The sequence below is a fragment of the Excalfactoria chinensis genome, chromosome 2 (assembly GCF_039878825.1).
Source record: "Excalfactoria chinensis isolate bCotChi1 chromosome 2, bCotChi1.hap2, whole genome shotgun sequence".
Lineage (NCBI taxonomy): Eukaryota > Metazoa > Chordata > Aves > Galliformes > Phasianidae > Excalfactoria > Excalfactoria chinensis.
Window position 1 is genome coordinate 95,999,719 of NC_092826.1, and position 22,507 is coordinate 96,022,225.

At 40.9% G+C, this 22,507-nt stretch overlaps 2 protein-coding genes across 2 annotated transcripts in view; one reads left to right on the top strand and one right to left on the bottom strand.

Moving 5' to 3' along the window:
• Positions 1-6,369: 6,369 nt before the first annotated feature.
• Positions 6,370-10,001, bottom strand: LSM5 (LSM5 homolog, U6 small nuclear RNA and mRNA degradation associated). The gene is made up of 5 exons (XM_072329378.1): positions 9,866-10,001; positions 9,493-9,588; positions 9,023-9,050; positions 8,320-8,392; positions 6,370-6,632 (listed from the first exon to the last, which is right to left on the bottom strand). Exons 1-5 carry the CDS (start codon positions 9,909-9,911, stop codon positions 6,600-6,602), a joined length of 276 nt encoding a protein of 91 aa, XP_072185479.1. The 5' UTR covers positions 9,912-10,001; the 3' UTR covers positions 6,370-6,599.
• A 705-nt stretch (positions 10,002-10,706) lies between these two features.
• The window catches only part of AVL9 (AVL9 cell migration associated), a 33,608-nt gene continuing 21,807 nt past the window's right edge, over positions 10,707-22,507 (top strand). The window contains exon 1 of the mRNA XM_072329492.1: positions 10,707-10,929. Coding sequence (XP_072185593.1) covers positions 10,837-10,929 — 93 coding nt within the window. The 5' untranslated portion in view covers positions 10,707-10,836. The remainder of the gene's footprint in view (positions 10,930-22,507) is intronic.

The following is a 22,507-nucleotide window of genomic DNA, read 5'->3' on the forward strand; positions in this document are numbered from 1 at the left end:
ATAAGTACTTGAAGTAGAAGGAGCAAAAGTACTGATGTTGTAAATCACTATTTATTAATTAATCCAGGCACACTTTTGAAAAGAAATAAACCTTTCCTGCCCAACTTGAAGCCAAATTGTACCTATGTGTTATCATTCCATCTCTAACCATGTTGACCCTATGCATTTTCTTCCTCAAAGCATCACAAGCAAGTTCTAAACACAAGATTTTCATAGAACTCTTTCAGACACCTACCACATTCCCTGTACACAAACTCCAAAAAGAAAGCCAACATAAACATTTATCCTGACAAACATCTTTTGGTGAACTATAAACTAAAGCTGCCTACAGTCATGTTACCAATGCAATGGTCCGAGTAGATATTGTAGTTAAGGACCCAGAGCCTGTTATTTTTCCTAAATGTAAAGGGAGTGAAACTAGAGTCCATCACGGTACTAGGTCTGAGTTCAGTTTCCAGCTCTGCTGGCAACGATATTCTGCTTCATTTCAGCCTACAGGAAAAATTGTGTGTTTGGGATAACTGACTTCCCCATCATTTTTAATGCCTTAGATTCAAACAGAAAGCTGCCCAAAGATGTGAAGTTAATGCAAATTAATGAAAAGATTTGTAGGAACGAATGACTAAAAACTCCTCCCCCTCTGTGGGAAAGACTACAGCTTTAACTTACTTCTTACCACGTATCCATCACTAAATGCAGATCACAAACCCACAGGAAATGAGGTTTCATGAGTTCATGGAAACAATAAGTTAAGGATACCTGCCTCCTCACATGAGTTGCCAGGGCTATGCCCTGTTTGCACACGAACATTTGTCAGCGGAGGAGGAGAGATTTGAGCTGCATGCACTGTCCTTCCTCTTGGCCAGGCAACCAACCTTCTGCCAGCAGGTAGGACATTTTATCCCTTGTGGAGGCAGACGGCAGGAGCGGCAGATATATGACACCAAGGTCTGCCTGTGATACAAAGTCGGAAAGAGGAGCATTGCTCAGCAACCAGAGAACAAGCAGGGGGGAGGAAGAGTAGAAGCAGGAAGAAGAAAGAGCACTCCTGTTCTCCCTCACCAGAAGCCCACCTATTTTAATTAGAGCTATCTGAAAGAGTACTAAATACAGTTTGACACAAAGGGCTTTCAAGGAGCAAAGCCAGATCTGTGATCTGATCTGAATCCAGTGTGGATTCAGACATTGCATTCTTGCTCTGTCTGCTGCTTTTCTCTCTCCTAAAGCATATAAATCTTCCTCTTGCAGGCTGGTGGGTTTTGCCTCTCCTGCATTACATTACCAACTACCTTTCATCTTGGACAGAGCCGATTCCTTTCTTTGTAGTAGAGTCTGGTAGGATGCTACATTTTGGCTTTGGGAGGAAAAGCAGTGTTGATAACACACCTACGTTTTAGTTGTTGCTGAGCTGTGCTGCATGAAGCCAAGGACATTTCAATTTCTCAGGGTTAAACCACAACACCAACCTCAAGACTCAGCAGCATCCTGCAGCAATGCTACTATACAGAAACAAATCCCCTCAGCCACACCACCCCCTGGACTGATCATCTTTGTAGCACTGGCTGCATGAACTGCACAAAGAATAGGATCTGTTTCCATAGATTCTGTTTTCCTTCAATTTCATTTACACAGAAAACTACGTTAAGTCACTGAAGACTGTGGCCAGCATTTCTGAGAATTTCTTTGGTAGATCTGAATGATTTAAGAAGATAAACGTATATACTCCTGTGAAGTAAGCAATTTAAAAGCATTTATTTAGAGAGCATTTACTGCTTTCAGTATTTATTTATTTTTAATACCAGATTTTACTTAGCTTCTCTACTGTACACTGAATAGAGAATTTACTTCCATCTGCAAAGACAGAAATTATCAGAAATGGTAGAAACTTTTTGCTTCAGTAAGGGTAGCTTAAAGAGTTATTTTCCAGCAGCAGACAGGCACCTCTCCAATACACTATTTCCCTCTCCAGATGAGCATTTATGACTTCCTTTATATCCGTATAGCTGTGCTGTGATGCCGGAAGGCAGTAGGATTCACTTAAGGCTTTCTCAGCATGAGTATATTTACAGATGTAAAACAAGCTGAGGCAGTTCTGGAGTATTTAAAAAAGCTTTTTAGCCCCTTGTGCAAACAACTGCAGCCAGGAAACAAAAGGGATATATATTTTTTTAAGGGCATCTTTTGATACATCAGGCTGACTCTTCCTTGCTGGAGCTGGAGTCCATAAACTGTTACTTATATAGTCTGCATATCTGTTGTCCTGCAACATCTCACCCGTATGCGTACTATTAAATTCAGCTGTGTTAAATTCAGAAGCAGTGATCTCAAATGACGAGAACTGCCATTTCCTCCAACATGAATAGCTGTGAGCTATTATCTATGTGCATATTATACTCATGAGCTCAGGCTCTCAAACCCTAAGAACACAGCTGTGTGGATTTAATAATAAATCTTTGCTAATTAACAATCTATACTGAAGCTCTTAGATTCATTACCTAGCTACATGATTTCTTGAGTAACAGGAAACAACTTTGCACGTGTAATTTTAGACACAGAACACAATCCATATACAATAGTAGCATGTATGTATCTCAGTTATTTTAAAGACTATGTATATTTAAATACTCCATGTATTTTAATGATTTAGTGTGTAATACACATTAAAGATCTCAGAAAATTTTGGAGGACAGGAGAGGAGAAAATAGCCAAAGAGGTGCAAACATACTATAGGTGCAAAGACAGTCTTGTCTCTGAATGTTTTCCTACTGCCTTCTTACAAATATTTCTATTTTAGAATAAAGTTTTTATAGCCTTTCCTTCCTGAGTTTCTGATTCCTTGTGAAATATCTGTAAAAACCCATGAAATATCACCCAACACCACAACATAAGAAGAAAATTTCATGAGGCAACATTCTCATCAGAGAGCAATGGTAGTGGAATTCTTCCCTTAGAAAAGTCATGTTTCAGTGGTGGGTCTCACCTGCAAGTTCAGAATTTCTGCACTAATCATATCTCCAAACATTCACAGTACCCAACATCATTATATCATTTGAAATTTTGCCCACAGAGGCTAGAGAAACCAAAATACACAACTTGTTCCTGTTTGCACTGTTCCTCATCCATCCTGTCTTGGCTACAGGCCTTCCCTGATTTGGTATTTCAAACACCATTCTGACACTAGGCCTGTAGTTTCCTCACAGGGAAGTGGAGGGCAGTGCTGATCTCTGCTCTCTGGTGGCAGCAACAGGGACCAAGGGAACTGTGTTGGGGACTGCTGAGTCCCAACCCTTGTGTCCTGAAGTCAGGAACACCACACTCCATAGATAACAACACCTACATGCTCTGCTCTGAGCTCTGCATAAGACTGAGACATTGTCTACAGAGTAGTTACAGGTATTTTTGATAGCTGATTATTAAAAATCCATGTAAGTCCTGCTCATGGTGCTGTGGGGGTGGCCTCTTTCAGGGTCGTGAAGTACCCTTGGCACTATGGGCCCTTCTCTTCCTGAGACACCAGGTTTCCTGGATGAGTGGTCTTTGCTCCAGCCAGGTGTAGCAGGGCTACACCTGCAGCCCTGGGTGGAAGGTCACACTCCTGCCACCTACTCCAACACCCTGTAGGTCTCCTGCATTTCCCTGGGAATGGGCATGGTAGAATCAGCATTGAGATCTATCTGCAGGAGTTGTGTGAGGAGTGCTGTGGAATTTCTCCTCAAAGTGATTTGCAGGGCTACCCCATGGAACAGGGTATGAAGTGGCAGTGCTCTGCTGGGAGACTGCCTGGTGGCTCTGCTTTGTACTGAGAGCAATGTGATTACACAAGGCAGAAAGCCATCTGCCTGCACTGAGAAGTGGAGGGTGCTCATAAGCCTCCAGCAAAGTTGGCAGGTGAGTTTCCTCCTGGTCCACAGGAGGATGCAGCAGAGGCACAACGTGCTTGCAGGCAGTCATGCAGGTATCAGAGCCTCCTATCAGAGCAGATGGAAAATGATTCCTCCTTGTCCTACCCACTGCAGTGGGTTGGGAGACAAACAGCTACTTCCTTGCTGTGCTGCTGCAGCAGGTGCTTTGTGCTCTAAGGAGGTCGCTGTCAGTGGTTGTCCTGGGGCAAGCAGTGAACAGACCCTCAGCCAGAAACCCGCCTGACCCTACAGCTGGCCCTACTCATGCTCCCTTCCGGCACAGGGTCAGGCATCAGCTGTGGCCCTGGCAGTTTCCTGAACCCCAGCACCCACCCCACATTTACTCCAGGGTCATATCCCCACACTGCTCACCTCCGGTGCCTCGAACACTCTTCTCAAGGTCCAGTTGCCTGAGCCAGGCGGGATGGTGGAAATGCATGCAATGCTGTGGGGATGGGCACTGAGAACAGCTGCCAGAGCCCCACGGCACAACCCAAGGAAGCCTTGTTACCTTCTTCAAGCCTCACAAACGTGCTCAGCCAGAGACACGAGTAAGCTTGTCTGGGCGAGGCTCTACTATGCCCCAGTATGCGCAGTGAAGGGCAGTGAGGTCACAGTCCATGGCCCAGTGACATCACACATTACTTTGTAGCATCAAAACTCTTGCTTGGTGTTCAGCCCAAGAAGAGCTAGAGAGGGACTCTTCACCAGGAGTACAGCAATTGGATAGTTTAAAGTAGAAAACAGATTTAGATTGGATACGTGGAATAAATTGTTTCCTACAGCAGTCATGAGGCACTGCAGCAGCTTGCCAAAGGGAGTTGTGGATGCCCCATTCCTAGAAGCGCTCAAGACCTGGCTGGATAGGGCACAGAGCAGCCCACGGCCTAGTGGAAGGTGTCCCCACCCATGGCAGGGTGCTTGGATCTCTAACACCCTTTCCAACCCAAACCACTCTATGAATTCTAATTACTGGCTGTGTGCATAATCAGTTATACATAACTAGCAAAGAATGTATCCAGTATGAACCGAACACCGAAACTCAGTTTCTTTCCTATAATAATATGGCCATAATTACTAGTCGTAACTGCTATTTCTCTACAGCAATATAGCCACAATGCATTCATTCTTCTCTCATAAAGACCTTAATAAGTAACAACAGCAAAGCCTAATTTAGCAATTGCTCAGCAAAAAAACAAAACAAAAAGAAAACCACTTAAGGCATACTGGAAAGCAGACTAAAAGAACAGTTTACCTCGCCTTAAAACCCACTAACATTTCTATTTCAAGATGGCCCCATTACTTGATTTTTTATATAGTCTAGATGGGGGATGGGATGAGAAAATCAGCAATGCAAGAGAGGCTTAATTAAACCGACAGACCTATCCACTTTGTCACCTGGGACTATTACCATAGCGAAATGCTTTTTATAGGCATCAGCAACCTAACAAACACATGCCAATTATTTGAATTCAAGTGGAAATGCTGTGCCCGAGTACTCATGACACCATCCATCCTTTGGGAGCCTTCATGCAATCAGCAGGAAAAAGCTTAGTTGCTGAAAGAAACAAGTTTACCTTCCCCTTTGAAAGGTTGCCTTTAAATCTGCTTTTTGCCTCCCAAAACAAAACTACTCCTCAATAATGTTTTCAAAATACTGACTAGAATCCATCCACTAAAATACATACAGAATCTTATTTAAATGAAAGAAAAATGAAGTACTACACGGGCTAGTAATCTTTTAAGTGTGTCAGTAGTATAGTGTAAGGTAAAGCTTAGGTTCAATGATGGCAACTGCAGAGGAATCCAGAAGAATTAAGTCTTAGAGCAGCACGTTCCCTGGAGAAGGGAGAACCTCTTTTCCCTGTGAAGGCTGAGACACGAAGTTCTCAATGTACATCAGTCTGAAACCCAGCTAACAGAAGACAGCTCTTTTGTCCGATATAGCAAAGCAAAAGGACCTGTACACACAGCACCACTTAGTGGTAAAGAAGAAATAGTCACTGACATGAATTTAAAAGTTTTACCAGCCTTCTACTGCAAATATGGACTAAGGTCTGGTCTGTCTGCTCAGGCCAGATATGTCAAATATCATTAACATCCTTACTGTAGGAAAGTATATATACCAAGCAAAAGGTGGTCAAGAGGGCTGAAACTCACACGGAAGACCCAAAGGCTGCTGAGCAACAAATGGATGCATTCACTTGGCAAGCACTTCCAGACTCTTACAGCACTCTTCCACATGGTTTCTGGTGCCAGAACATGAAGCAGAGTTTAAACAAAGGACCCAGCCTTCTGTTGTTTGTATTCCAATTAAGAAATACGCTTGCATTTTATATAGGACTGGGCCATAAACGAATGCAATAAACTGAAAACCAGAAAGCTGACAGTAACTGAAACATGGTTTTAAACTGGTTGATGGAACAGCTCTTGCAAACTCATGCACTTACATCACCAAATACAATACTTAACAAAACAAAAGCCTTTATTCTGAGCAAATCAGTATGTCTTTACAAGAAAGTCATGATTTCAACTTACAAAGTCAGCATTAGCAATGCACCTTTCCTGAAAAGGAAATCTTTGCTTTTTATCAAATGTCAACTGCAAGTGTGTAAATAAACAAACAACAACAAAAATCCACCCAGACCCCCAAGGCTCTATTTAGATGATATATAACATGTCTTCATCTGTATCAATTTATACTTCAGGTCCTTCTCCTCCAGGAACCAGCTACAAAAGAATAAGATAATTTTGTGTCAGCTTCATGGATTTGAGTTATTCAAATTCATACATGACACTTCTGCCTTTAAAACATTTTAGCAGATAGAGACTCTAAAGCAGACCACAAAAGTAGTTTTTCGATTCATTATTATCTTCCCAAAAAAAGGAAGTCAGTCACTGAAAGAGGAGCACATGTCAAAGAGAAACTCCAGAATACAGAGAATGCTTAACAGTGTACACAAAGGAGTTCCTAAAGAACATATACTATATCTTTTGTCCTTGTTACTCATTCCAAGTTGAATCTTGAAATTCTACCATTTGTTTTTAAGAGCACAAAGAATATGCATCCTTTCAAGAAGCATTTCTTCAATTGGTTCTTCTCCAGACCATTGCTATGCTGAGAAGCCTTTTTGCTCTTTCCGACTTTTAGTGACAAGCAAAGCCTCTTTATGTATATATGTAAGACCAAACCTTTCTATAGACAGTAGGAAACAAGCCAGCAAAGTATTTTCCTATGAATAAAGGACTTAAGAGTAAATATAAAAGGAAATATTAAAGGGAAAAGGTAAACAAAGATAAAGGGAAAAAAAAGATCAAAAATCACTTTACTTGTATTTTCATAATAATGAACAGCACACTTCCAAAATAGAAAGACCCAGGGTGCTTTTGAGACAGATTCAGTAATTTTATGTCACAGTTTTCTTGATGTAGTAACATGTACCCTTAAAAGAGGCACAAGATCCCCAATCAGAAGCACAGTTGGGTTTTGCTGAATATGCATATTTTAAGGATCACTAGCTCCTGATTTAAGAACAATACGCCACCAGGTCAACTGGATGATAATTATTTTACCCACGCGAGAAGCCAGAACATGCACAATGCATTAAAGATGCAGAATAACCGAAGCAAGAAAAGGTTTTGAAATTAAGTCAAAATAGCTTTTACTTAGAAGGGTGAGATAGCAATATGGAGATTATTCCCCACCCACACAGGGCAGACAGACTCAAGTCAGCCTTCCAGTTGTCTTGTTACAAAATCATGAACTGCCTTATGCAGGAAGTCCAGATTTTGCACCCGTCTGTGCAGGTAACCAAATGATTTACTGCGAGTCTGCTTTTGTGGTAAAGTATTTATGAAGCTGCAGAATTCACTTAGTGATGCTGAACTAAATGCAGTATTGTTTCAGTACTGATCTACACACATCAGCGAGTAACAACCAAAAGGTGCTTCTGATTTGTTATAGTCCAACAAAACTCTACATTATTATTTTTTTCCAGAGCACTAGGCATCACATGATAATCATTAATAATAGCCAAGTAATTTAACAAGCTTGTAAGTATCCAAGCTGCTGCAAACACATCTATACATAATGGATGAACTGCAGATGTATCCCAACCCAGAGACTTACACAGACACTCATGAGGTATAAGCCACTGTGTCAACCAAACTTGTCCAAAGATTCCCTCACACGCCATTATTAAAGCCAAAAAAACATATATCAAAACAAAACTATGGTCATGCTCATGCTCCTCTTTTCATGTGTTTTGAACTATAAAATATATGAAGTGTAGCAATAAGATCACTTTTCCACATCATTCATAAACACAGATGCCTTAGAAACTACTTAAGTAGTTTAATTCAATCACAGATTTATAGGTAAAGAAGCATAAACAGACTTTTTACAGTGATGACTTACCATTGTTATATTATTTCCATTTAGCAAAATCTGGTCTAGTTTTGTGATTCTTCTGCCTTCAGGTGTGATCTCACTGAAGCAATATTAGAAAAAAAATATGAGCACGCAATCATTAACAGTGATTAAAGTTCTGATTACAGCACCGATGCAAATCCACATATTAAGATGACATTTACTGGAAATAACACCGCAACATCATCTTGATACACTGACCTGCTAGGCATGGAATGTTACCTGGCAACTAAACAGATTTGTTGTATTTTTTTTTTGTTCAGCATATAAAGACACAGATTTGCCCTCTAAAACTTGGTATTTTCTTCAATAACACTTCAAAACAGGTTTCAAATAGCAATGCTGCATGACAAAGTAAAACAAAAATGCTTAATCTTTCAGTCTGACAGCTTATTCAATCTTTAACTAGACAGTATGGAAACGTAAAAAACAAACATCTGGAAGGTTCAACACAGAACCCATGCAAAATGAAGGTTACAAATTAGGAACTTGGTTCTGAGCATTCACGTCAAATGCATAATGCAAAGCTACTCTATGACATAGTTGCCCTGAACAGATCATCCTGTGTAGTTTAGGTCCAGGATACAAACTGCTCAGTATATAAGTATCTGTGATAGCACAGAACTTATACCACATTCTTTCTCAGGAAACCCAAGTCTGAATAGCAATGAGAGGCGAAAATAATACTTACAATTCTGTAACATCTTCTAACACCATATCTGAAAGCTCCGTTTCAAAGAAAATAAGGCCCAGATTTCTTTTCATAAAACTTAGGTTAGAAGGGACTGTAAAACCCACCCAGTTCCAAACACAGAGCAACCCCCTGCTGTTGGTAGGCTGCACCCACCACATCAGATTGCCATGGGGCCCATTCAGCCTGGCCTTGTACACCTCCAGCAATAGAAGCATCTGATCATCTTCACGGCCCTCCTCTGCAGCTGCTCCAACAGCTCTTCCTGTGCTGGGAGCCCCACAAGGGCAGAACAGAGATGGGCAATTTATCTCCATTTTACACTAAACTATGACTTTAGCTATAAAAAACAAACAAAAACCACTAACAAGCAAAAAAACTGACACCAAACAGCTTAATATTCTTAACAATAAACGAAATGATTCTCCCCGTGTAGTTAATGGCCATAGATAACACCCACCAAAGGATACTGACAAAGTCATCAAATCCTAGTAGAGTTCCAACAATTTCCTTATCGCTCTTCATCACGATATGAATGCGAGAACCTATACATTTGTCCACAAGCTCTGCACATTTTAAAAACAACGGCAAGAAAAAAATTAGTGCGTGAGTGTATTTGCAGGAAATCAATCATCCCAGAGGTACCCTCCAGACCGACGGGGAACAACGGCTCCCTCACAGCATCAGAGCACGTATTTCCTCAACACGAGGAGGGGAGAACTAATTTCGTTTCTTGCTTATAGATCCCGATTTAGCCCCTATTACAACCTCTCCCACCCCGGTCACAGCCTTCCTCCCTCCCCGCCCAAGCCCACGCGAGAACCCGCCGGCAGCGCTGCCCACCGAGCGGCAGGAGCTGCGAGGGGTTGGTGCTCGCGTTGGCCGCCATATTGCCGCCAGGCCTGGCCAATAGCTGCCGCCTCCTGCGGAAGTAGAGGCTGAGGCGGGTGGGACGCAGCCCTGAGTAGCGGCAGGCAGAGCGCTCGTTCTCCCGCCGCCGTTCCCCGTTGGCTCCGGCCTCAGCGGGGCTGTGCTATTATACACTGAGATAGTTGATAGCTATTAGTTATACACTGAGATAGTTGATAATTATTAGTTGTACACTGAGAAAGAAAAATTCCATCAGGATTCTTTTATTTCTAAGAGCTTCTGTTTGATTGCAGCTCTACCCTTCCTTCTTATCATTCACTTGCCAGTGCTGGATCACTCCTTGTAGCTTATCTTTTGCTCCCTAATGTACATATAATGGAAGTTCTGTTGAAACTGAGGAACAATACATAATTACACGCTTTATTGTTATAATTGGAGCCTCTGGATATTGTGTTAGCGATGAGATTTTCCTCTGAGCACTATTCTTTAAGGCTCTTTTCAAAAAGACCATCTTATCTTCCTCTGCTTCCCACAGAGGACCTTAGTGATGATGAGCACAATCTCTGGCTGTTGGTTTAAACACACAGAACCAAATCACCGAGGTTAACGAGGGAGCGTGATCGGGGCTGCCCCGTCTCCGAGAGGTACGACGAAATTTTAATTAAATATCTTTAAATTTTAATAAAATCAAGCACTTTTCTATGTCGGTTTCATCGCATGCTCCAGCGTAGCGAGAACGAAGAAGGCCGGTAGGGGCGGGCCGGGACACACAACGCGTTTGGGGGCAGGGCGAGGGGGAAGAGGGCGGCCCCGCTCCGCCTCCCCCCGCCGGGCTCTGCGGAAGCGCAGTCGGTTGGGGTCCGTCCCTTCGGCCTTCGGCACCAGGAGGCGGAGCGAGAGCCCGGCCTGGGCGGTATCCTCCGGAGCGGCCATCGCCGGGCTCTATGGAGAAGCGGGGCGCGCCACTGGCCGCCCCTCCGCGGGGCCCGGTGTTGCATATCGTGGTAGTGGGCTTCCACCATAAGAAGGGCTGTCAGGTGAGGGGTGTGAGCGCTGGGCCCCGGGAGTGTGCCTCTGGTTCTGGGCTGGGCGCTGCCTGCAGCGGGCTGGGGGCCGGTTACGAGCCCCTTGCTGCGATCCCCCGCCGGTGCGGGCTGTGGGGTGCCCGGGGTCGGGCAGGAGCGGTTCCGCGCAGGACTGCCTGGAGGGGACGGGGCCACCCGACAGCTGTGCGTTGCCAGCGCTCAGTGTGTCTTCAAGGCCCTCTGTGTCCTGTGTTTCGCAGGTATTCTGTGCTCTCGTTGCGTTTCCTCCTTTGCTCTCTAACTTAATCTTGGCGAGGCTGTTGCAGGAATGATTATTTTTATTTTTTTGAGACTGAGTATATAAAATGGCATTTGATCCAATCAAATGACTGGTATTCGAACTCTTTTCTTCAAGTCTTACCTCAAGAAATACATCTGGTATTTAAACTCCTGCAGTCATTCCACGTTCTGTGACTGGGCAGTATCTAGAAACCTGAGGAAATTGTGTTCTCTGCTTTGGAAGGCCGCGCTGTGGTCAGGAAAGCAAATAGTTTTTGGATGATGAATAACTTCTAATCACATGATTGCTGGTTTGTTTTTAAACGTTGTGAAGCTCCAGGGTAATTTTGAATGCTTGGTCTTTCCATCCCTAAAGTGAAAGAAAACCTTGGGAATCGGCTTTTGTTCCCCAGCTCGTCTCCAAACATCGTTGTTTTAGTATCCCAGTAGATAGCTTTAATGTTGGGCTCAACCTGCAGTGAGTCTGCAGGACTAGCAGGGCTTTGTCCTGATGTGAACATCACATTTGTATAAGGTACCAAAGAGTTAATATTTATTAGTACTTCAGGAAATTAAACAAGTTCAGGATGTTAACATGTAAAACAAATTGCCATACAACAGAGGCTAAAGCTTAGGAGTGGTCATTCATCGTATGTTCTTAAATCCATTTTTCCAAGAGATCTGCATTGTTTTATAATGCATTCTTCTCAAGGCATCCTGCATCTGTTTGTGGGATCAGTTTCTTGATGTAATTAGATCACCTTGGGTTGCAAGGCTTGCAATATTTAGCAAGTTGCTTTCTTGCCAAATACTGCTAAGAGATGAACATCCATTGAGTGTCTTAGGAAGAAGAACACCTATAAAGCTGCCCTCGCTCTTGTTGGCCACTTAGAAAAAACACAGGTTGGAGACAAAAGTGGTTGTGACTTTCATTATATCTGAGTTTATGCTAGTTGTAATATTATGCAGGTTGGATGCAATAGCAAACCAAAAACTATACATAATATTGAATTTCACCTTGCTGCCAGTAATATGGTTTTAGAAGTGATTTTTCAAGTGTTGTTAAAAATGGATGGGAAAAACTTCAAGTTTTCTTTTTTTCTATCTTAAGATATTAATTAGAGAATTTGCAGAGGGGGGGGAAAAGTTGCAGTGTCACCAGAGTAAGAGCTGTGGGAATATAAATACGTTTTTTAGAGCTACAGACAGCTTGACTTTGTAAAGGAAAGCCAACTACAGCAGTCTTCGTGTACATTAACATAAAAGGAACTGGATGAGGGCAGTCAGTAAGCAGAACGGGAGGCTTATTTCTTTGAATCATTAGCAGATTATTTTAAACAAATCCCTTGTCATCTTTTTCAGTGAATGTAATGATATCAAGTGTGAAAATAAAGATGGGATGGGGAGGTAAAGACATAAGTTCCATTGGCTTGATTTAAGAATTCAGATAGCTTGTTTCAGAATTTAGAAAGAGTTCATCCATGAAACTGGAGCCCTGAGAACAAGACTAATAAATGTATTCTACCTCTGCCTAAACGGATTTGATACTGAAATACATAGAACGTATCCTAAAAGAACTGGAGACAGGGAGATGCACAGCCACAGCCTAATGAGCTTCATCAGTAGCGCGCAAGGCTCTAGAGAATTTGTGAAGGAAAGAATTTAATTAACAATATGAAAATAAGTAGAGTGAGACCTATGTGGATTCGCTAAAGATAGCTCACGCCTGACTGACCTGCATCTTTTATAACAGTTAATGATTAATTTCTCTGTAAAAGAAATGTAGTAGCTCTAATCTGCCTTGAATTTGATAATGTATCTCACAGTGCAACAAAATAAATCTTTTTTTTTTTTTTTTTCAAGTTGGAAATGCTGGAGAATTAGTACAAGAGCTAGAAGTTGGGTAAGGATCAGTATGAGGAAGATAAAGGAGCAACAGAAGGGGAACTGCTGATCTGAGAGATGCTTGCAAGTGGTGTTTCTCAAGACTGACTTGGGGTGTTCTGAGTGGCTATGGCAGCACATACAGAGTCAAATCTAACATTAGTTACCAAACCTGGGGAGTCATTGGTACAAAGGAAGACTGGGATGTCATGCAATGACTGGATAACTGTTAATACTGTGATGGTGGAAGTGGGATGCATAATGAAGTCATGAGTAATAATGTATGCTTAGGAATCAACATTGGAAGACCTAGGGAAGAGGAAAAAAGACTGCATGTGATCCGGGATAAGCCACAGAAGTGGAGTGATCTGGCGGAAAGGGGGGCAACAAATGTTTTCCTGCGTTATAATAATGACATATTAATGTTTATCACTGCATACACGTTCTGATTCAACTTCTGTAAAAATGGATTCAGATCATCTCTGCCACTTCCAAAAATGGAAGTGATAGTCCTGGGCAGTGTGTTTTAGAGAAGGAAGATGACTTAGAAGAGGTTGGGTAGGTTAATGAAGTCATGCTATAGTCAGATTAATGCTTTCAGTGAGTGTGTGAGTATGCCACCTTTTTTCTCTCTGCCACCTTTCCACTGCTGCAAAGGAGAAGCAGTTCTGTGGTGAACTGAAATGGGGAACTGAGGTGATGAAAAAATAAGCTTTGTTTTGGTAGGTTGGTTTTCTGCTAGGTTGGTTTTCTGCTAGTCAGTTCACTGATTCTGTTCTGAGTTCGTCTGCAGAAGACAGATATGCTGATGATCTGAGACTTCTCCTTTGATTGTTTGCTAATGGTATTTGAAGTACTCATTGAACCACTGCATTACATGTGATTGTATTCCAAGTGAATGTCAGAAAGTGAAAAATAAGGAGGAAAAATAACTATTTAATTTGAAAGACAGAGCTGGCACAAGAACAAATGGATGTGAACTGAACAAGCTATAGATTGGATATGATAAATGAATTATAGAAAAGCAAAGTTATAGTGCAGCTTTGAATGAGGGTAATGCAGACTGAACTTAGTGAATTTGAAAGCGAGAAATCATATAACCTGTAATAACAGCAGTTAAACTTGTGATGTTTGGGGTTTTCTTGTGTGTTGTTGGTTTGTTGCTTTTTGTTTTTTTCCTTGAGAAGACTCCTTTCAGTTCTTTGTTTCCATCTGTGTTCTCTCAGTAGTGTTACCAAGAAATGCATACAGAGTTAGGTATTTTGACACATTACTTGTTCATGGGCATCTTCCTTGCCTGACTTCCTCAGAATCTATCTCTTGGAAAGAAGGGGTTAGTAATGTAAACATGGTGTAATGTCAATGTGTATGTAGAGATACGTAACTTGAAAACGATCTCTGACATTGTGGTCTCTGCTGTTGGTAACAAGTAACTAGGTTCTTATGCATTCTTAGGCAAGTATTGTTCTGGATAGATTTTGACTGTCTGAAGTATACAGCTATTCCTATTGTTTAACTTACAGGTTAAAACTAGTCTAGTACTTACCAATGCAACAACGCGTTTTGTATGATTTGGCAGTTTATTAAAACATCTTTTTCTTGCGTAGGCTAGAAAAAGGTCTGGATACATTTCTTTTAAAAAAGAGTGAAATCCAAGGAATTTGTCTGCTTCCATGTGCCCCTTGATTCATAGTGTGAACACAATGTTCTTTCTGCGTGCCCCTTTCAAGGACACGCTGTTATACTGTGGGTCTGATTTCCCTTTGAAGCATGATTATGTAAGAAAATTAAGGTTTACCGTACATACCTTTAGTCTGAAGTCTTAGTATCCTGTGTAATTGTTAAACCTAGAGTTGCTCTTCACTGTGAAGATGGCTTTGTGCTGTGTAAAAGTTATGCATTGCATTTTTAAAGTTGAAAAAATAAATAAATGTATTTTAAGAAGTTTTCTCCAGCAAAGTATTGAGTGAGCTTCTGGAGAAGCTGTGTGCTTTTGTTTGGTTTTGCTAGCAAGTCCCTAAATCCTGCATTTGGTCCTACTAGCTATTAAGCTATACTGGGGAAATATTCCAATAGTGCTGTTTGCTCATCATTTTGCCAAAAGGAAGATGGAGTTATGGCAGTGTGCTTATGGAATGGGAGGAGAAGCTTGGCTGTAATGTAGATCCTTATAGTATTCGACATGCTCTCATCCAGCCTATTAAAGAAGGGAATGATAATTTGCTTGAAGCATGCATTATGATGAGTTTCTTTCCTTTGTAAGTACAGGCTTACTTGTTATGGGAACCCTTGTCAGTCCTTGTTTAAATAAAAGCAGAAATCTTGTGTAGTAGTCAGTCGTGACTTTCATTTATCTAAAATGAAATGGCTAATATATTTAAAAAGTAGTCCAAAGAAGTTGCTTTATTCATGCCTATTCTGTATTGCTAAGAGTAGTTGCATCCTGCAATGAATAGCAAACACATCCATTCGTTGCACGTAGTTGCTCACTGTGTCGTCACAAATAGAAAACATTGTGTTTTGATTTGGTAATAATTTCTGCAGGCTTCTTGAGTTGTACAGGATGCAAATGAACTGAGTGATGTGGAGGAAAACTTTGCTTCATTGACACAGATACAAGGTCATTGTGATCCCACAAAAAGGTGCTAACTATATTTCTTTCCTTCTTAGCCTTTATTGTCTTAATAGCAGTTCATTCTTGATTAGATTGGCTTGTTTAGTTTACTACATAAATCATACAGGAAAAAATGAGGAAATTATCTGAAGATCCAATAAAAATGAGTGGAATGCTACTTATACATTTGCAAGCAAACAAATCCAGAGGCAGAAATTGCAAAATTGGTACCCATCAAGAAAAAAAGATTAAATTCCTCAATTGTCTACTCAGGTCGTCTTCACTCCTCAGCTTCTTACTACACAGTATGTATCCTTCAAGTGTGCGGTATAGTTCTTAGTTATAGGAACACAGAGCAAGCAAGATGTCTCAAGATGATTTATAGAAAAAGCCATACAGACTTAAAGTGGTTTCACAGTATTTTATTATTGGCTTCATACTGTCTCAGCTGTAATAGCTCTAGCCCACAGTAAAGTAGTTCACAGTAAATTTCATGCTATTTTTTCTGGAGTGGTTGGTACCGAGTTCCTTGGTAGTTTTCAGGAGCTGAAGTGATGGCTATTGATTCAGTAGGATAAAATGGAAAGGATTCTGTCAATACAGTGAGAGATAAAGAACTTGATCTTTACATGTCTTCAGTTTTTTGAAAGTAACTTATTTACCATATGATAGAAGTCTTTTGCAAAAAAATCTGAACAGAAATTGACTGAAATTGCTGCGCGCTGTGTTGAAGAATATCTGTAGAGTTAAGTGATCTCTTTGTAGAGAGAAGTGAGGTGTAATTCTCCACTGTAGTTTGTTTGAGCTCTCTGAATCTTAAGTTTTATTTATGTAAGGCAAGGCAGGGAGATAAGGCTGATGATGCAGGAAGGTTTAAAATATGCTAGTGCTGTGACAGAATGGTTCATCTGGATGGTCAAGTTAAAATGAAAACCGGTTCTTTTTAAAAGGAGAGGAAGAAAAAATGACTTCAGCAAGGCTGGAAGAACTTCAAGGAAGGAGTTGCACAGAAGTTGCTGTTAGCCCACTGACTTGAGTTTGAAAAGTTTTAAGGTCCCTCTATTACTGCACTACCTAATCTGCCTTAAGAAACCTGATCCTCTATTTCTGCTACAAGACCATGAACTTGTTAAATGTGTGTAAACTTGGCCTCTGTCTGTAGGATCCACTGTCACCAGTTATGGCATATAATCTGGCTTCTCATTTATGAAGCAGTAGGATAAAACCAGGCTTTTCTGCACACAGTGCCCTGAGCAGTTCTGCATGTCACATCTGTCCTTGTGTAATGAGTGAGCGTGGCCTAGAGTATACTCTAGAATGCTTGAATATGTTCCAGATTGGCCTCTATTTACTTAAACATACAAATTTCTCTCTGTACGGTAGAGAAGTACCTTGTGTGTTTTGGGCTGATCATGCTGGTCACTTTTGTTTGCCTGTTTTGTGTAATCAGTAGGTCAGTGTAAGCTGCCATTTTCTATGCACTGTGGGGAATGGCTTCTTAATGTCACTTAGTGGAGGACTACTGTAAATACAGAAATACATATGCTCTTGGAATACCAATGTTCGTCTAAAAGACCTTTGAAATACTTTCCAGTGTTTTAACATCTACATATAAACCCCATGTTTGCTTTCTCCCGAGTTTTGCGTGACTTACATGTTTGTGTGAGTGGTTTTGTGTGGACTGTTTGAAGATTATTCTTCCTGTCTTGACCGGCTGTAAATTCTATTCCTGGTATGCAAATAAATGAAACCGATATGTATTTTTTTAAAGCATCTGAATATATTTTGATATTTTAGAGGGAAGAAGGAAGAAGATTTCTTACCTTCTTGAATTATGGATGTTCTCATCCTGTAATTTGAGAGCTTCAAATACTTAAACTGAAAGGTAATGCTTATTGTGATGTGCAGAAAATCAGCATGTGCAGTGGCCTGAGCAATGAGTGCATGTGGCCTGTTTATACTTATGTCTAGAGAGCATATGAGAGGTCAGGAGAATATCATCAGAATTTTTGGCATGTTATGTTCGAAGTCATTTGCAGAATGAGGAGCTGTCTAAGGAAAGAGCAAGTTAAGCCTGCTGTTTCTGTGAACTAGAACATTGCTTGTGTTTCCAGGTTTTTGTATCCTTAATTATAGCACTCAATTCCAAGAGAGAATTTCCAACCTCTAAAATAGGTTGTGCCTCCATTAGATTTGCTTAATACTGTCATAACAATGTAAGTGCTGCGTGTGCCTTGTCTTCTTCAAGTTCTTGTGTCTTTGGTTTTGGGGGAAGTGCAGTAAGCACCGCAGTGCAACAGATGATCTTCTGCAGTGGTTAAATGAGGGTCTTTTACAGGAGCAACAAAAAAAGTACCTTGAAAAGGAGCTACGCTGAAATCTAGTTGAATGGTTTTGTTCCTGGCTCTACTGATGATAGCTTGTAAGCATGAGCACAGCTCCTTTGTTTCTGTTCCCTGCTTGAAATAGGAAAGTGTTTAAGGGAGCATTATGAACATGTTGTTTGTTACTATTAACATCATTAAAAGATTACAAGTATCAAAAATTAGCCTATAATGTGTTGAGCACTAAGTGGAAATAGGAAGATTAGTTTATGCTCTTAGGGCAGGTTGAAATTCTGACAGAGGCCTTTTAGCTTTATTAGGAAGACTACTCAAATTAGCTTAGGCTGCTAATGGTTTTAAATTTACAGTGCATTGCAAAGTACACGGTGTAGTTAGTATCTGACACTATACTTCTGTAAACCATACCACAGATTCTAATCTCTTCTGTAGAGTTAATGGTGGGACTCTTTGCATGTCTATGTAACCCATTCATGTACCATTTTGTATGTGTTGTTCAAGGAAGGTTCCCAGGTCTGATGTAATTGTTTGTTTAGTTTCTTTACTTAGTTTTTCAGGTTTTAAAGAGAGATCTGTGTTTTGAGTTATTACCATACAGGAAATAAAAATCTTCTCCATAGTTGATACTATCTCCAGATACACCACTTAACACCATCCACTGTCATTTCCCTTAGCTTTCACCTTGTTGTCAGCCTGTTCTCTATACGTGTCATGACATCCATCCTAGTAGCTACATAGGTGGCACTCTACCTGGAACCTTGACTTCTCCCTTCAATAAATGATCTGATACTGAATTAGTAAAAGCTATATTTCTGTTGCACCTTTTAACTGCCTAATTCAGAATGCTTTCCAATACTGTTAATATGGCCTTGCTTCTACGAAGTTAGCAATCTAATTTACTTGCAGATGCAATAATTTCTTGTCCTAGCACTGCCTTGTTTCGTGGTTTATGTCTGACTGTGGTAATCCATCCCACCATTCCTGTGTGGTGCCAAAGGCAGGCATGTTACTTCTGAAAGCTTACCGAGTTGTGTATACAGAAAATCAGAGCACGTTTCTTACCTGCTATAACATGCAGAGCATGGGGCTGCCTGCTTCATTAGTGCTCCCTGGAGCAGAGCATATTGTGTGGTTCATGATGCTACTGTCTTATGCTACTTGTGCTAGAGAGCTGAGTTTGTCCGTGCTCAGGGTTAAATCAAATGCTACTACTTTGTACAGAAGGAGTGTGTTAACTGAGAGCTGCTACGGGACCCTCAGACATCCTGTGATAAGGAACCCAAATGCTCACTGGTTAATAAGACAAGGTGACGGCTCACTTTGACTCCATCAGTTCAGCAACGTGTGCTTTACAGATTATACATAACAGCTGCTTCTAAACTGAGGAGTAAATATGCTTTTAAAGCATACCCACTGTTCTTGTCCTTAGTTTTCCTAGAAATGAGGAGCTGCCTTAACATCTTAACATTAGGAGCTGAGGGGAGGCTTAATGGTGACTGCAGCTCCTCACAGGGAGTGGAGGGACAGCGCTGAGCAACAGGGCTGAGGGAATGGCATGGAGCTGGTCAGTGAGGGACAGGGTCTGCACCAGAGGGTGGTGGGCATGGAGCAGGTTGCCCAGAGCAGTGGTCACAGCCCCAGGCTTCTGGAGCTCAAGGCACATTTGGACACTGCTCTCAGATATAGTGTTTGAATTTTGGGTGGTTCTATGTGGAGCCAGGAATTGGATTTGTTAGTCCTTGTGGGTCCCTCCCAGCTGAGGATATCCTGTGATTCAGTTGTGATCTGCAAGCTCCCTGCCAGCTCCCTGCCAGCACGTGTGGTCTTTCTTCTGCTGGAAACCAGGGTATTCAGCAGAGCCTGGTGGGAAGGGTGCCCATCTGCTTCTTGTGAGATGAGCTCCAGGTGTGGGCTGGGAGAGAGGAAATGCCACCAGTAGCTGGATGTATTCTTTACTAGTTCATGGGTGCAGCAGGTTGCTCGGGTGGGACACTGGCTTTATATGACACCTGCTTTACAGAAGCTGCTGCATTGGGCAGAGGTAGCTAAGGAACGAAGCTGAGGGTTACCTTGTTTCAGTGGCAGAGATGGAGATGCCTAGCAGGCCTTCTAGAGGAGAATTGCTGCAGTAACATTGTACTCCTCTTCTGGGAAGTGAAGATAGGATCTATAGATGGAAGAGCCTTATCTGTTGTTCCTGTCGTGCTCATGGGAAAAGTTCGTCATATAAATTTGATTTAATGAAAGATGAACAGTATGCCTAGTTTCATTTGGCTGCATGCTGCAGTTGTCTCAGTGATTCAGATAAAATCATTGGTGCACTGGTTTTCTCTGCACGTGTCTATGCTTGGTCAAAGGTACCAAGAAGAACCTTCAAAAATCTCAGCTTTGAGTGAGGAACAAATAACTGGTTTATTTGAAATGAGAGGTCAATTTTCATGTGTGATTTTAATTTGTAGGGTTTGGGGAGAGGGGGGAGACATTTCTGCTTAGCAGTATCATCAGTATTTAATATCCTATTTTTCTTATTCCTCTTTTCCTTCTTAAGTGAGATTAGAAGAGCTCATGTTATTGGTATCGATTGAAATGACTTATGAAGGAAAAAGCTCTAAATAGGAATGCAGTGTTTTTACTACCTCTCTTCATGTGAAGCAATTGTTCTACTTGATGTCTCATACAAGCAATCAAGTGATCATTAATTTATTCCTAGAAGAGTGGGTTCAGTTCCTGTGATTTAAGTTCAGCAACTCACTGAGAGTATTCTTGTGTTTTAAATAATACTGTTGTTTTAAATATTTCAGATCTTTAAAAGAGATCTACGCTTAAATCCACTCCCTGTTGGATTAATGGAAAGACTTATTAGGGATTTTATTACTATTATTACTATTTGTGTTCTGAAGAGAGATCTTTCAAAATATTTGAAGAGGATGTACACTGTTGAGTAGGAAGAGTTAAGTTGCAAATGAATTAGTTCAAATATGTGACTGTAAGCGGAGTGGGGAGTATGGGAAGTCTGTAATTTATACTGACTCACCAGCATGTTGACTTACCTCTGGTTAATGTTCACTAAAGATTTTACTCTTGCTGCAACTGCTGTCACTTAGCAACACTTTGTATATAAGGAAAACAAGCTGCCCTAAATAAAATGCTTGTTGAATATCAGTGAAAACTACCTATCTAATGTATGAATGTGATAGATGGACATGCACATACCTTTTGGAAATTCCTCTTTTTTCCAAGTCTTTCTGACCTTCCTTCTGATTGCCTACTTATAATCTAGTAAGAGAAGATATCAATGCAATTGTTCAAAGAAAATCTAACATCTTAGCTCCTAGAAGTAAGAACTGAAGTATGTTTTTCTTTGTTCAAACTCATCATTTCTTACTGCAGGTTAGTGAACATCTAGCGAGTTTATTCTGGCTAGGAAATCTCTTTAAAGAGGGAGAATTGAAAGAGTTTGCTGTGACTCTATTCTTCAAAGAAGAAAGGACTGCTTATCAGTAGGTGCTTTGCTTACGAACTGTTGGATGCAATACCAACTGCTTAACAAAAGGTCTGTTAATGTGGCAGAATTACAGAAAGATACAAATGCCAGCTCCAGAAATGCGGTGGTTATTTAGTTTAGGGTTGGTGGATTTCTTTTTGCATTTTATTTTAATTTGATAATCCACAGCAGCTGGAATACTTTGTGCAGTGAAGTCCACATTTATGTCATGTTACAGTATTCTGTATTGATTTTAGTTCTAAAATTCATCGGTAGCATAATGCATATGGAAGAAGACAATTGGAACAGGCAGAAAATATTGCCATCAGAACACTTTCACAGTTAAAGTCAATATTTCTAGCTATAGTGAAGATCCCTGACACTGGAAAGATTAAGAAATGAGTGGAGGCTCTGGTTTGTTTGTTTGTTTTGTTTGTTTGTTCTAACACTTCTTCTAAAGTCTCTGAGGAGTTCAGTTTTGAATAAGAATTTCACCTTGTGGATGACATGATTCCCACCTGCAGTGACTGCTTGAAGAAGAGTTCAACTTAACTGCTTTGAAAGGAAATTGCTGGGAACTCTCAAGTTGGAGGCAGGTTTAGAAGGAAGTTCTCCAGGTCACTGTATGCTGTCTTTGCTGTTGGATTGTCCTTTTTCTTCCCACAGCTGGCATGAAATGATGCAGTACTTCCCCAGGCTGTAGTCTATTAAGCTACGCAAATGGAATTCCTCTCAAGGAAATTCAGAGTTCCCTACATGTATCATTTCAGGAAAAGGGAGGTATTACTACATGTAAACCAGATGTATCATAACATCTATATATATAATAGATTATTTAAGTGCACTTAAGGAATCTTAATTCTACTTTGTCTTGTGATCTTCTCTCACCTATATACGTTAATGCAGAAATCCTTGTATTAAGATGCTTACCTTTGAAAGAAACAGACTGATATGAAACAAGATTATCAGTGGTGTCATTAATGTGTG